The 14,792-nt window shown below is 42.0% G+C and overlaps 1 protein-coding gene across 10 annotated transcripts in view; it reads left to right on the top strand.

Annotated features, from left to right (window-relative positions):
• Window positions 1-14,792, top strand: part of camta1a (calmodulin binding transcription activator 1a) — a 347,902-nt gene that overhangs the window by 269,906 nt on the left and 63,204 nt on the right. For all 10 annotated transcript variants that reach the window (XM_077575728.1, XM_077575685.1, XM_077575652.1 and 7 more), the window contains one exon: window positions 12,945-13,016. In XM_077575728.1, the coding sequence (XP_077431854.1) occupies window positions 12,945-13,016 (72 nt within the window). The remainder of the gene's footprint in view (window positions 1-12,944; window positions 13,017-14,792) is intronic.

Here is a 14,792-nt window from a genome sequence, read left to right as displayed (position 1 = left end):
GGGTTTTATATTTATTAAGCAGCAGCAGTCTTACGTGTGATGCTTGTTTTAGATGATGCGGACCGCTAAGGAGAATGTGAGCATGTTGCCGAGGAAAAGCTGAAATAGGTTCCACGTACTCTTTGTTATTTACTGTGGTATTGTTTAAATTCCATCTGCCAATGTGCAACCAAGATCTGCACTGCTAAGTACATTCAGCCTAAGTACACACAAATTTGTAAAATGTTTTTTAAAATTGTTATGAGGAGCATCTTTTTTTTCTTTTTTTTTTTACCAGCCATTTTCTATCACTGCCTCTCAATGATCCATCAATTTATAGTTAGTTTTGGATTAGCAAGAAGTGGAGGCTTTTGGGGCACCAGGCAAGCACATCCTGAGCTACTGTATTGTCCATTATTGTTATAAAAAAAACCTCTCGAAGGTTTGGAGTTTTTTTCTTGCGCATCGACCACATTGCTAACCTGGCACTCCAGGCAAGAGTTGTTCTGAAAAGTGCTGTACAAGCAAAAGAAAGTGTTGGGAAAAGGGCAGCCACTAGTAAACTCTGTAATATAGTGCTAGCCAATATGTTTCATTAAAGTCAGCGAGGAGAAGAGTTAAACAATCTTTTGATCAAGAATGAGAATCATTAGCATCCCAACACTGTTGGCTGCCATTGTTTTTATTCAGCATGTGTGTTAGATGACATACCTGAATTCTTGCCAGTCTACCTTCATTACAATGTAGAATGCACCATGAATTGACAACGAGGCACGTTGTAAACGTAAAGTCAGTTGAGAGAAATAAATAGTTTTATAGCCCCGAGTGGGCACAACTAAATTGCTCTCTGTGTCGCTGTGTTGTGTTGATGCCCCATTGGCTGATCTCCATAAGGGCCCGTTTTACAGTACTAAAGGTTTGCCCATGCAAATGCGGGTGTATACTTAATTGCTCAGGCAAACAGATGTGGAAGTTGATCTAATTGGTCACACCCAGGGTTAGGTCTGTGCAAAATTGTCACCTAAATCATTTTGTGCATTCTGTGGATAGTACAGTATGCAAATAGATTATTATATCACGTGAAATGTGATTTACTAAACCTGAGATGAATTACGCTGGCTGTTTTCCCCCCCTTGAAATAGTTCATCTGAAAGAAGTTTCTTGTAAAGCACTGCCAATGTAATTCAAGCAAAACCAGACGCAGGGGGGTAATTCTTCATGTAAACATTTTTGAAATGCCAGAAACAAAAAGAGAAGACTTTCCACATCACCTATGACTCCTTTCAACATATGCCTTGTTCATCCAATTATTGGAACGATACATTTCAGTCATGATGCTTCAATGAATATTCAATGATGCTAATGCTTCAAATTCCTTCACTCCTAAACGTTTCATGGTGAAAATGATCAGCATTCAGCACAGTGAACATGCTATTGAGATATAAATAAATCAAGGCCACCCCCCCCCCCCCCCCACACACACACACACACATTATGGATTGTCACCTTACACTAAGCTGTTTGCCACCATGCTAAAAATGGCAATTCTGCAGCCTGACGTTGGATTCTGGTTCGACACTGCTGTAGCCTTTAATGAATGAATGAATAGATGTTAAGGACATTAAGTATGCAAAGAGCTTGATATGAGCTTCTCGTTTGTAACGCAAACAGATCATGGCTGCCTTTATGCTTCAGATAGAACGGCTCATAGGTGAGATAGTCAAGTATGTTTTAAGTTAAATGACTGGTTTCAACCTGCTTTATGACTTTATATGCATATAATCAGCATGCGTTTACAGCCCGTCATATAATGTGGTGAATAAAATAAATGTGTGTACATTTTGGATATTGGCAGTCAAATTTATGACTTGCCGTATTAGCATGCTATCAGGGACAACGTTTATATTTTAGAGCTTGCAATTAACAATTTATTTGAAAGTTTAGTTCTGAACCCTTGACTACGTATACTGCATTGATTGATTGACAATATTACCAGTGTTATAATGATAAAAGCTTATGCCCTCAGAAAATTGCCTCAAAAATGATGCTGACAAGAATTCATAAAATTGAGAGTAAGGTAACGTTGAAAGATGCTGTTCAAGCCTCTGCTTGACTATACGGCTATTGCAGAAACGCTTTTAACGTTTGTGTACCCGACAGAAGTGCTGCAAGCTTTACGAAGATTTGCTTTGTGGACCCTCATCAATGTGTTGACTGCAGGGTCAAGGCCTCTCCCGAATCTTTATAAAGCATATAAAGCAGTGTGATACATTCACTTGTCCAGCAATCTCACCTTTCCCTTTTATTAACGTTTTCATTTTAGTCCGGCACACTCTGGTGGTGTTTATCCAGCGCAAATGGAAAGGAAAAAAATTGACTCTGTGCAAATATAAATGAAGATGAATGCTGCAAACTTTTGCGAGTCCCTGACAACCACTAGTTACAGTATATGACAGCAGCAATGTGTAGTTGTTTACCATGAATAAAATAAAAGCTTTTATATCTTGTTGCTGCTGTATTGGCTATTAGTGTCCTTGTTATTGCCATGGCGACCCTGGATCATGTACAGTATAACAGCCTTTCCCAAACTTTTTTATCCACGCACTCAATTCAACATCCCCGTAGACTTGATACGCCCTTTGACTCCAGACACACGCTAAAAAAGTCCAAACTTGAAGCTAATTTATAGTCCGTAAAGGCTACGGATGCACCAAAATGAAAATGAGAAACGCTTGGCCGAAAACCGAAACGCCACCGAAAACAATTGGGCCAATTTTTACTATCATTGCATTTATTTTAATTAATTAAAATTATAATATTGTTATAAGATATGTATTTAGCACTGGCATTCTTTTTTTTCTGTAGAGCTCAGTATTGTTCATTCGGTAATTTTACCGATTTGACATGTAATCATCATTGCTCTCCTTTATTTTTAAATTTTTAATTTTTTTTTTGTATGTGGGTGAGTATGTGTATGTGCGTGCGAGTGTGTGTGTATTCATTAGTTCACCTAAAACCTATTAAAAACTCATACCGTTCACCTAAACCAAACACTTCCAGCCAGAGTCGTAAGGCCGTCAGGAGACCCGAGGAAGGACCAAAGAAAAGAAAGGAAAGTGAAATCCAGCACCGACCAGACTGCACTGGCATTCTAACAAAGCACAATATAAATTGAAATGCATCCACACCGCAGACATGTTGGCTAATGCTCCATTAAACACCAAACGCGGAGTGAGCATTTTCTGGCGATGCGATTTTACTTTGGATGCATGTTGGTGCGGTGCGGTGTGGATGACGCGTTTGTCTTTGGAGTGGGATACGGTGCGGAGCACTTAAATCCGCACATTCACATTTTCATCCACGTTAAAAAATACATAAATAACTTTATTCGCACCGACCAATCAGCTTAGGGAACGGACTGCAAAGTCACGCACAGCGTCCTATACAGGTCAACGGGAGATAGTGGTAAGTGTTAACTTGTTTAAAACTGTTGAACTGTACCAAGGTAGCAATAGTGCTAGCATCAGCCAAAGTATTTAGCGCGGTCACCGGAATGCCAGTGAAGAAATGGAAGCGCTCAAGGGGCTCAAATCACAGAAAAAAAAGTAGAAAGAGTGGCTGACCTGTAAAACTAACACAGAGTATGTATATGTACGGTATAACGAAAGTGGTCACCATGAAAATATAGATATTTTTTTTTAACCCCTAGGCGTTATTGTGACCATTTTTTGGCTTTTTGTTGGTTCTGACCAAGCCATTTCAAAATAAAATACTGCCCACGAGTTATACTCCAGCCTTCTGGGGAGTCACGGCTTTTCTTGTACTGTATGTCTGTACATAAATTGTTTTGTCAACAAAAGCCCTTTCTCAGGCTCATTTTTGTTGAGGTGTCACAAACGCAAACAAATATTATCACCGAAGCTACTGTTCTTCTTGACATATTTCTAGCTAGTTTTGGCTGCTTTTTGGTCAGAAACCGGTGTTGTAGGTATAACCAACCCATGTTCTAGTGCAATTATTTATTACTAAAGACAAACGAGGCAACCTTTTTTTCTGGTGAAAGAAGAGAGGCACTTCTAGGCTCGGAGCGGTCTTGATCAAAAATCTGGAGTTTTTGTGTCTTACAAGCATTTTCAGTTCAGGACTGTCTGTGTCTGTGTGCGCTATGTGCCTTGGCATGTCGCTACTCTGCCCCCACCCCCCACCCCCAGCATCCCATTAGTCGAGCCCAGCCCCTGTCTGTCTGCTTTAACCTTGGCCAGTGGGCTGGAGGAGAGGGAGAGTAATTCTAACCTTAAAAAGCTGCTGATTAAAGCTAGTTTGGTGGAATTCAATTCCACTTAATGCCTTTGGCCGTGTGCCCAGGTGGGTAGCATTAGCATCCACAGACACAGTGTCTTTAGTCAGGCAGACAGAGGTGCGAGGGCATGTGCATGAGTTTGCCCTGGCACGTGGCAAAGGACCGCTAAAAGCCCCATGATTCTCTTCTTCCATTTTGTCTCATATTATTATCTTTGCCCTCCGCCATCATTTCATGCCCAGCTATTGAACCATTATTTCCCTCGAAAGAGTCTTTCCTCTTCTTCAGTTCCCGCGTTCGATTTCAGGATGGATTCTTGGATGCCAGCATGGTGTGCGGTCAGGGTTTGCTCGCCAGCATTGCATCATCCCTGTTATTGTTTCCACTTGAACTTGATGTATAGCTGTGTTTACCCGCTCAGCATGGCTAATTAATTTTCCTCTTCGGGGCCTGTTTATCAAGTGTTTGCTTATTTTACAATGAGTATGCTATTTTTAGAGACGGTCAATTCCATTAAACATGCATATTTCCCAGAGAATGATTTGTTTTGCTTTGGTGAGGAATTTAGATTTGTTTTTAATTTTTCCCACTCCACCTTATGTGTACCAGGCTGCCAATTCATTTTGGAGGCTGCCTTGCTTTGACTGATTAAGAGGCAGCAGTTTGTCCAGGAGATAAATCTAAGCCTACCTATTTTGATCTATTACCGCATGTATAATATCTCATCAACGGTGGCTTATATACATATTCCGATGCAAAGAAGAGTTACACTCTTACACCCAGGAAGAATCATTACAGAAGAAACAGTAGCTGTGATAAAGTCATTGTGCCAATAATGTATGGCCGCTGTGTATATATTCCTGCATCTGAAATGCAAGTGTATATTACCGTATATATTACGGGCATTCTGGGGATAGCGCCACCCTCTAGTGTCTCGACAGATGATATCATTCTCTCTGAATAGTTTGGCGATGCAGCGTGGCTTACTACGAAGGCAGCAGTTGAGATGCAGAGCTCGACCCTTTCAATTGAAAATGAGCACATCGCACCAAGTGGAAGAGGCGCTTTTCAGTCGTAACTTATCTAATCACATTTGTATGGCTGTGGGAATCTTTGCTTGATCAATAGTCATCATGGACGCTGTCAGTGCTGTGGGTAGCTTGAACCTTGCATGGTCCATGAATCTCTACTGAGTATGGATTTGGTGGTCCTGCATGAGATCTGTTTACGCTGCTGTGCCCCGGGGCTGAATGTCCTGCCGTGGGCTCCCATGTCAGTGGACATATTCAAATATGCACATCTCCTACTGTAACCTACTGTATATCTACAGCACATGTATGTACTGTATGTGTATATGGGATGATTTAATACCTCTACTTAAGCAATGCATGTCCATGTCCAGCTGCAGGCATGTTATAGTAAAAATCACTCAAGAAAGAAAGAAGAATGCAGCATCTACAATGAATGTTGTGTCATCAGAACCGCGCATGAGTTAGTTGTGTAGCTCTCTTGTTTGACTATGATAGATCTCAACTGGACATTGTTTTAATCAAGATGAAAGAGTATTTTTGAAAGGTGGAAATGTTGTCCGTTCTGCCTTTTATTTCTGCACGTGTTCGAGCTGTATTAGTTGTTAAGCTCACAGGAGTCAGAGTACAAATTATAAAAAATACAATACAAAAATTAAATACAAAAAAAGTTTTTATGAATGTCTCCCCCTCACCCAATTGGATCCAGCAGAGCGATACATTTGAGTCAGGCTGTAAAATGTTTGCATCACAGCAGGATAACGGCAAATAACCAACACACTGTAAATAAGACGCCGCCCACTGATTCAGAGTCATTATAATGAGAGACTCTTCCCTCTTGCTCGCTCAATTTGGCTACGTCTGTCCGCTTAGCTTGTTTAGTTAGCATTTCCAGACTACGAGAGTCACTGATACCTCTAAATGGCACGTAGCTATTTAAGAAAACTATTTTAAAAATACAAAAATAGGAAAGGCTGACTATGACGTTATATTTGGAGGCATATTTTGTTATTGTAGCGGTCAGCTTGGTGCGATCCGTTCTCCAAATCAAAACTCCCCAAGAACTAAATAACTGCTGGCCAATTTAATTTCCCTCCCTGGTTTTGAAAAGGTTTCAAAATATCCTGCAGGAGAAAATTGTCACACTAACTTTAGACAAACTGGATCCATGACAGTTTCCTATCAAGCAGGTAAAGATGTAGAAGACTTCATTTTAAACACAACATACAAACATATCAGACAAGACTTCCATTTGCCAGTTTTACCTTAGCAAGATGCAGCCACATATTTTAATACTGGCCTACTTGATTTGATTTTATTGATGATCTTAAACTTTTTTAGTAGACAGAGTGCAGCAGGTTTTTGTGAATGGACACCAATCGTCTGTCATATCCTCACACACAGGCTTTCCCCAGGGATGTGTCCTTTCTCCCTTGCCTTTTATCCTTTACACAGACAGCTGCAGATCCTTTTAAGAAAACAGCGATCTTGTCCAATTTTCAGACGACAGTTTTTCTGTCTCCTCTTCAGGGTCACCAATCAAATCACGGCAGTGCCGGACATGCTTTTGTAAAATGCTGTGATGATAGCTTCCTCAACCTGAATTTGTTAAAAACCAAGTAAATTATTTTCTATTTAAGCAAGTCCGGTGTTGAACCCAACATCTCTATGGTGAAGGGTGCAAAAAGTGCAATCATAAGGATTTCAGCACCGTGTTTGACTCCAATCTAAATATTCAATCAAAACACATTCTAAGCAAACCGGAGAATCCATTTGCGGAAGAAATTCAGCTCTGTTGGTCTCAAACAAAATATGTTTATTTTATTGAGACTCATTCTTGTACTGTATATGCTGGTTTAGTTATCTTCCTGTGGAAAAAGTGTCTAAATGACATCATCCGAATCTGCGCTAAAATGTATGGATTCAAGTTTAAGGACCTCTGCCCGTTTTCGACAATAACAGTGGTCCGGAAAGCAAGCAGAATTTTAACAGTCATTTGCAGTCATGCCCTTAGGTCGGCGGTAATATGTGCCAGTCTGGAAAACAAACCGCTATGCAAATTACTTTATCACTTGTGCCGTTTGACTGCTAAATGCACAAAAAGTAGAATAAACTGAAAAATCATTCCATATCCTCTTCTGCTGTATGATTACTGGTTGCAGTTGTTGGTGTCATGTTGTATTATTTATATTATTTATTATTTATTTCCTTTGCGTTCCCTTACTGTATTATAGATAGATATATTTTTTTCTACTATGGACAGGTTGGCTGTAAAACTGAATTGCCCTTCTGGGACACATAAAGCATTCTGAATTGGAATCTGAATCTGAATCTTGTTTGCAAAGCAGACTTTGCACTTTGCTGCCACATCGCTGCCCGTCACCTGCCAGACATGATGGATGGATAGAAGTGTGGTGTTGCCATGGCAACAGACAGGCCAGGGTCAGCTGATGACTCCAAAGGGAGGACAGGTAGTGTTGGTGGCCCTGCCTTTGAGAAGGCTTTATTAAGGCCAAACTGTTTATCACCGAGCTGTCTTGCCCTGAGTGAACTGTGAACTTGCTTTAGTCTGGACCGCGGGAATGTACGAAAGGAGGAGTTGGAGTGTAGAGAGGTAACGTATCCTCTCGTTGGAGCAAGCCAGCGTTCATCGCTTTGGCCGCATGCTAGATTGACAACGACAATTGAATTTAGTTGTCGTACCTCCTTTTTCCCCCTGCTGTCTGCAGTGACAGCACATGAATATATTATGGACTTGTTTCTTCTTATGTACACCTTTGTGTAGTCCTCTTTTATGTCTCATGTACAGCACCAAAACAACAAGCGTTTCTTTTGATGTGTGCGAAAGCCCTTTCAATTTTACACTTGACATGGACGCGCCTAATTGCTTTCTCTGTGATTTGCTGTCATCTGTCACAACCCAATGACAGCAAATAATAATTCTGCTGTCATCACTTTGGTGCACAGGTGCTCAACATGCAGAGAGAAGCAACACCAGTAAATAATATGCGTCTTGAATTACTGATAAGCACTCCAGTTTGATGGTCTGTGCGTGTAGGCGTGCTCGCGCTCACAAAAAAGTGTCCTGGTCTGTTGCGATTGTCTGTTCAAGCGCACATAAGGGCGTGTGTGCGCAAGTGCAAAAGTATGTCTGTACTTGGGCGAATGCTTCTAAACGCGTGGGTGCCGTTTTGTCAGAACGCATTGCCAAATTCTACTCGTGCATGTGTGGGTTGGTGGAAGTGTGGCTGGAGGCTAAAGGTGCACAAGCTTATGTGTGCATGCAAATGTGTTTGATACAGACTGCATATCGTCACCGGCAGGTGCAACAGTTGTGTTATGTTCTAAGCTGCCTGTTTTTCCTGCACGTTTCTTTATGTGCTTGAAAAATTGAGTAAACAGAGGGAAAAGATAGCAGCCTGGGGGCTAATTTATTCATTCCCCAGTCGAGTCACAGACGCCCGTAGCCCCGGCCTCCGTCAATTGTGAGGAGCATGCCACAGCCTCATCCAACTACGTGCAGGCACGCCACAGCCCACTCTCAGTGGGCCAAGTGCTACAGGCAAGAACAGTATCAGCCGTGATGCATCAATAAACTCTCAGTATTCACAATTTCAAAAGACAGCTTTTTTTTTCTGAGCAGAGGCTATCCACAAAACATGCATAGAAACACATGCAAATATCACCCTGGGAAGGCCCAGGTGCACTGTCGATGTGCTCACCTTGAAAAAGGCTATAGCCGCTAGACAGGGTGTCTGAGTTGTCGCGCCCGCCCTTCACAGGCCCTATTCCCCCTGCCCACATGTGCAAGTCTGTTGTAATGTCTTTCATTATGTGGCCCCTATGTGCCGTTTTTCTCCAGGTTCATACTGTGCCACCCTTTAAAGCGGCAGAGTTTAAGCATTTGTTTTGCCCTCCAACTTCCCTCTGTTTTTCTTTTTTTTCTATCTACAGTCAGAAACTTGTGGCGCTAAAAGGCACACTGTAGCAAATTTCTGTAAAATCTACAGTAAGAAATTGCAGCATTATCTTGTTTTTTTATTTTACAGTATTTAACTATACAGCAATGCATTATGGTAAAACAAAGTGTATTCTGTGTAAGAACAAAATACAGTAATATACTGTAATAGATTTTCACAGTAATAAAATGAGATTTATTTATACAGTTCTACAATTCGTTACAGTGCAACCCCATCGTTTTTGGTCTATGAGATGAAGTGACGTCCCCAACAGCACATTGGAGTCGGCCTGGTTTGTGGAAAAGTGATCAGTAGGAACGGCAACTGTGTCAGGCAGTCAGCATCAAACTGTGCAAAGTCATTTACGTCAATTAAACTCCCTATGAAAAGTAATCTAATGGCTCTCGCTGCAACAGGCACCGTACAATGCAATGTCAGCTTAAGTATTTTTAGCGCCCTTAATTGGTGATAGGACCAAGTTGTGTTGTTGACATTTCTCGCAACAGTTTGTAACAGCAATATGAACGCCCCAAACACGTTCAGAAAGATGAGTCAAGTCAGCCGTTGCGGCGCGACACGCTGCTGAGAACATCTCCAAAATAAAAGCATTCCAAGGTGTGTAATGTCTTGTAGTCACGTATTTAGTGGTTACTTGATCTTTTTGTATTTTCATTCAGTAATTTTAGGAAATTAATATTCCTACACCTCACCCCAAAAGTGAAAGTACTTTCTAGCAAAAATATTTAGTTCGAATGCAAAATGTAGATTTTTTCAGTACCGCACGTTTGCTATACATGTATGTTATGCAATGAGTATATTGCACATAATAAACTCTTCTGAAACTCATTAAATGCTCTCACTATGCGGTAAGTGATGGCAGCTACACTAGTCTTCGTACCTCTCGAGTGGGTGTTATAACATCCTGGTTTCTTTGAAATCCTTCTAAAACAAGAGCTTCTATTACGTCACTAAACGTCAATAAGTGCATCTCATGTCTTGAATACTTACAAAACTTCATAGCAGGGGCGTGCAAGCTGTTAGCAGATGTAATTGTGTGAAGTAATGTGACATTACGGTGGCTACACTGTGGGAGTGGGAGAACGCGTCTGCTCCTTTCCAGCTTGTAGTAATGGATGGCGGCACTGTAGGAGTGGGAGGAGGCTCACATCCTATTTGGGACAGCTTTAATGGATGAGAGGAGAGTAAAAAGTAAGCGCAGGGGGAATTCTGCGTCACACACAGTTTGGCAATTATTTGAAATCAATTCCAAATGACAAAAAAAAAGAAAGAGGAACAATGTATCCGCATGTATGTACAAAGTGTTGCACGTCTGTACAATGTATTTGTTTTGTAGGCGTAATGTGTTGCTCACGTTGTGCCACATCTTTGTGGCTGTGAAGTGCTACTCTAGTATAATTAATCAGGTGGTTTGATGTTGCCAAACAATTGGTTTTGCACACTGACGTACTCTGCAGGCCTTGCTCTTCTATTCTTTTTTTTTTCTTGCTTCAACAAGATGAGACAACACACTCAGCAGTGCCTATTTATCACATGCTCCTGGAAGCTTTGCTTCCCCAACATCCGCGGCTCCAAACGCAAGGTCCAACTCATTGCTTACCTCCTACCGCTCCATATCCTCAATGTGCCCGGAAAAACCTGCCTGCACTTATGTAGCATCTACTGCTGCTTAATGAGTCTCAGTGCCAGTGTGGTGTCACTACTAATTTGTGTGGGGAGAATGTGCACACATCAGTTAGAGGGGGAGTTTGCTATTTTAAAACTGCTAGCAAGATTTGAATGTAGCTTCACTTCATTAGTCCCCGCTCAACTTGACTGTGACCAAAGCCACTCCCCTCACATATGTGCACAAAATAAACTGTACGTAATGTGCACAGTGAATGAGTCAACATTAGCCATGGCTGCTGCATTGGTAGCGTGACAATTTGGAAGACTTTACTACATCACAACATTATTGAAGTTTGATATTTTTGGGAAAGTGCAATCAATTAAAAATCAAAGCAATCATAAGCAAGTGTTGAACAGCTATTTCCACAATGGCTCTATGTTCATCCTTGTTGTGTCTCAGGGTCTCTTCATTTCCTTCTTTTTGACTTGAGTTGCTATTCAGTGTTGGATAATTCTGCGACAGTTTCAGAAATGCTCCTGAAGCCCAAGGAAATAAGTGAGATGGGGCCAGAGACGGATGATTTGTTTTTTTTTCTCACAGATAATTTTAATAATGTACTACTGTCAGGTGTACACTGACAGTAGCAATGCATATTTTACCTTGTGTGCCCTTCATAGGTGATGAGGGCACACAGTTTGATGTGCGCATTTGGTTTTGCCGCATATTGCCATTGGCATTATCCCAGATTAATGTTTTTGGCAAGCATTTTTCTGATTGTATCTAATAAGTCATTTCAGCTATTGTTTGTTGCACTTCCCGCCTAACATTTTGTCTTGGTTCTGCTGAGTCCCACGCTGCCCCAGTGTTGTATGGTGTTCCACATGGTTCAGTTTCGCCCGCCCTGCTGTTTTCATTGTATTTTTATTTGCTGCTCCTGGGTTCTATCTTAAGAAAGCAAGGAATGTCCTTTCACTGCTATACGGATGACAGTCAGTTCTATGTCCCACTAGGCAAAAAGGACATTTTCTCCTTCAGGTCACTTTTGTCTTGTCTGGAGGAAATCTAAGCCTGGATGGTACTGAACTCCTTGAATTTCAATGAACAGAAAAAAGAAGTAATGGCGTTTGGTCGTAGTGGCGGTTGTGCATCCCACCCTGTTGACTTGAGCCCCCTGTCGTCTTATTCAAAGCCAAAAGTCTCAAGCCTGGACATTGCACTTTGTATGCAGCTATGGTTGTTTGTAAAGTGCTCTATATCTGATGTTGAGTTGAGTTGTGTTTGACTTTAATCTCTGAGTAAACACCAGTAAAAGTTTGGACATGTGCGTGTTCTCCCAAGTTGTGATTTCACACACTTTTAGCCCGAAATGAAACTCACTTCACCTTACATGTTTAATTTGTCACCTTAAGAGTTAAGCCTCCTGTTCTTTTCCTTTTAAAACCAAGACCTTTGAATGCGGTCACAAACAACCTGGTGCAGACTAGCCATCCCTCTGGGTCACCTGGGAGCCAGGGCCAAGGGTCTGCCTGAGAAAAATGGAGCATGTCATTGTTTGGGAGAAGGATAACGCCGTCTCTGCTCTGGTTTCTGGCTGTGTTTGCCTCTGTTGCCTGCTGTTGAAAAATGTCTCCTGGCCCCTCTGCCAGATACGGGGAGGCGTTATCAACACTGCCTAGCTCACTCCACCATAACGAGCCCCCAGGCACAGTATTATCTGTTTACGATAAGGATATTAATAACACTGTAGTTTAGTTATGTGCTTGGGGTGCCCCGCGGGGTGACGGCGTAAGGAGGACTTTAATCATTCTGTCAGAGGCTCTCTCCAAGCAGGACAAGATACGACTGGATTGCAGGAAAGGAAGCAGTCATGATGGGACAGTATTGGAGGTGTTCCCAAGTTAACCCCATCTAGGTGCTTCCTCCGGGTCACAGACAACAATAGCTTGACCATGTGCTTTCAAGTCAGGGGTTCAAAGTGGGGCCAGCCTATTGTTTGTTTGTGTAATGCACTTGGTCCTTCTGACTCCTACTTCTGTATGTCCTTCTTTCAGTGTCTATATGGCTGCTATGTCCACTCGTCCATCATCCCCACCTTCCACCGTAGGTGCTACTGGCTGCTCCAGGTAAGAGGTCCTCTTTCCCGCACCCATCTTCGAATGAGTTGCATGTTATCAGTGTCCGCATTAACCTCAGCATTTTCTTTGTCAGCGCATCAGCGTATTACTTCCTCCCCTCACTTCATTCAATGGTCTTCATTCACTTATCTTGCCAGTCATTCTCTTCTCTGATGGCATTGCACAACACGCCATCCAGTGTGGGACGAGTCTCAGTCCGCTAAAAGCTCTGCCATCACCCTTGTCAAACTGTGTCTGTAAAATATGATGGAAGAGGTTCCCTGCACCACAGAGTTTGCTTACAGAGGGTCATTAAGTCTGCAGGCTTAGTGGTCCATCTCATCACTCTCCTCAGCCAGGCTATCAGTCTGCTAGCTTTTCCACCATATTGTTTAGATATATCTTTGCACTTCATGTGTTGCATGCATTACTGGGGTAAAAAGGTTGTAGCATTGCCTTAAAGCATGAGTCACATCGCCAACGCACTAGAGCAAAGGCATTTTTCCAGCCAGTGTGACATGAATCCGTTTGCACTGATTGTTTCACTAACAGCAATCAGGGAAACGGTTAGAACTTGTATTTGCCAATTATGAGTCATAAGGATTGTTCAGTTAAAGCTACAATTTTACATGTCCTTGCCATCCTATTCCAGTAGGACACTGAACGCACCTCTCCTTCCTCAAACTGCTTTTTACATGACCCCTAGTCCTCTTTTCCCCCACCATTTTCTGTCACTCAACAGACATTTACAGCCAATAATTGTTTAGGTTTTTCCATGGCTGCCTGGAGCACAAAGCTACCAAACATCTCCATCTTTCAATCCACATGCAGATGCTGTCTGACATTCAGAACCAATGTGTCAGACTGTCAGCTCTTTGCTCTGTCGCTTTTCCCACCCTTCTCCGGTCTACGCCTGAACCTTGCCTCCGCGACTCCCTGTGTACCATTAGCTGTGTCCATATGTGATTTGCAGGCAGTAGTCTGTCAACAGGCGGGCAGCAAGGAGACCGGAGCTCCCAAAGCGGCGAATTGGAAAGGTCACCAGTGAGTGAAAAATGCAAATATCCAACCATCCAGCGGCCACAGTCACAGAGGCATGGATGAAAATATATTCCATTACACAGCACAGTCTGGGAGGCAACACAGAGGACAGGGGGGGGGGGGGGTGCGTGTGATTGGAGTGAGATGGACACAACTTTAAAAAAGTTTAAAAATAACTGGGCAGGCTGCAGAAATGTAAAGCAATAAAGACAAACAGTGACGCAGAGAGTGAATGTGGATGGAACAGCATGTACATGGCAGTATTTTTGGACCAAGAAACAAACAGTGAAGTTAGTGAAAGGTGTTTCAGGGATAGATGTTGTGGGTGGGTGCCTTTTTAACCACTCTTTATTGAGTGGGCCAGATAAAGATTGGGTAATGAGCCTGGGGACACAAGTGCAGAGCTGCAAGGGTGGTCTTCTCTCACGCGATGCTTTTTATTTTGTGCTTTTCACCTCCCGATTTGCTCTCACCTCTTCATGGCACCGGACACTTGGGTCTGCATTGACGACGAAGAGACATCAGTCATTCCACATTCACGAAAATTAAATCCAAAGAAATGGTCATGAATGATGATGAAATGATTCATTTTAACCTTGGCTAAACTAGCAATTCAAATAGAAATTAATAAATTAATAGCGCACACATTATGCCGTTACTTATCTTGTCCCCTTTGCATCCATAAAAATATATTAAAAGACTTGATGAAATGAAATCCTAGCTGTTTTATCATTCAAGTATCTA

Source organism: Vanacampus margaritifer, chromosome 1 (assembly GCF_051991255.1).
Source record: "Vanacampus margaritifer isolate UIUO_Vmar chromosome 1, RoL_Vmar_1.0, whole genome shotgun sequence".
Taxonomy (NCBI): domain Eukaryota; kingdom Metazoa; phylum Chordata; class Actinopteri; order Syngnathiformes; family Syngnathidae; genus Vanacampus; species Vanacampus margaritifer.
The sequence above is the reverse complement of the archived record's forward strand: the minus strand, read 5'-3'. Positions and strand labels throughout refer to the sequence as shown.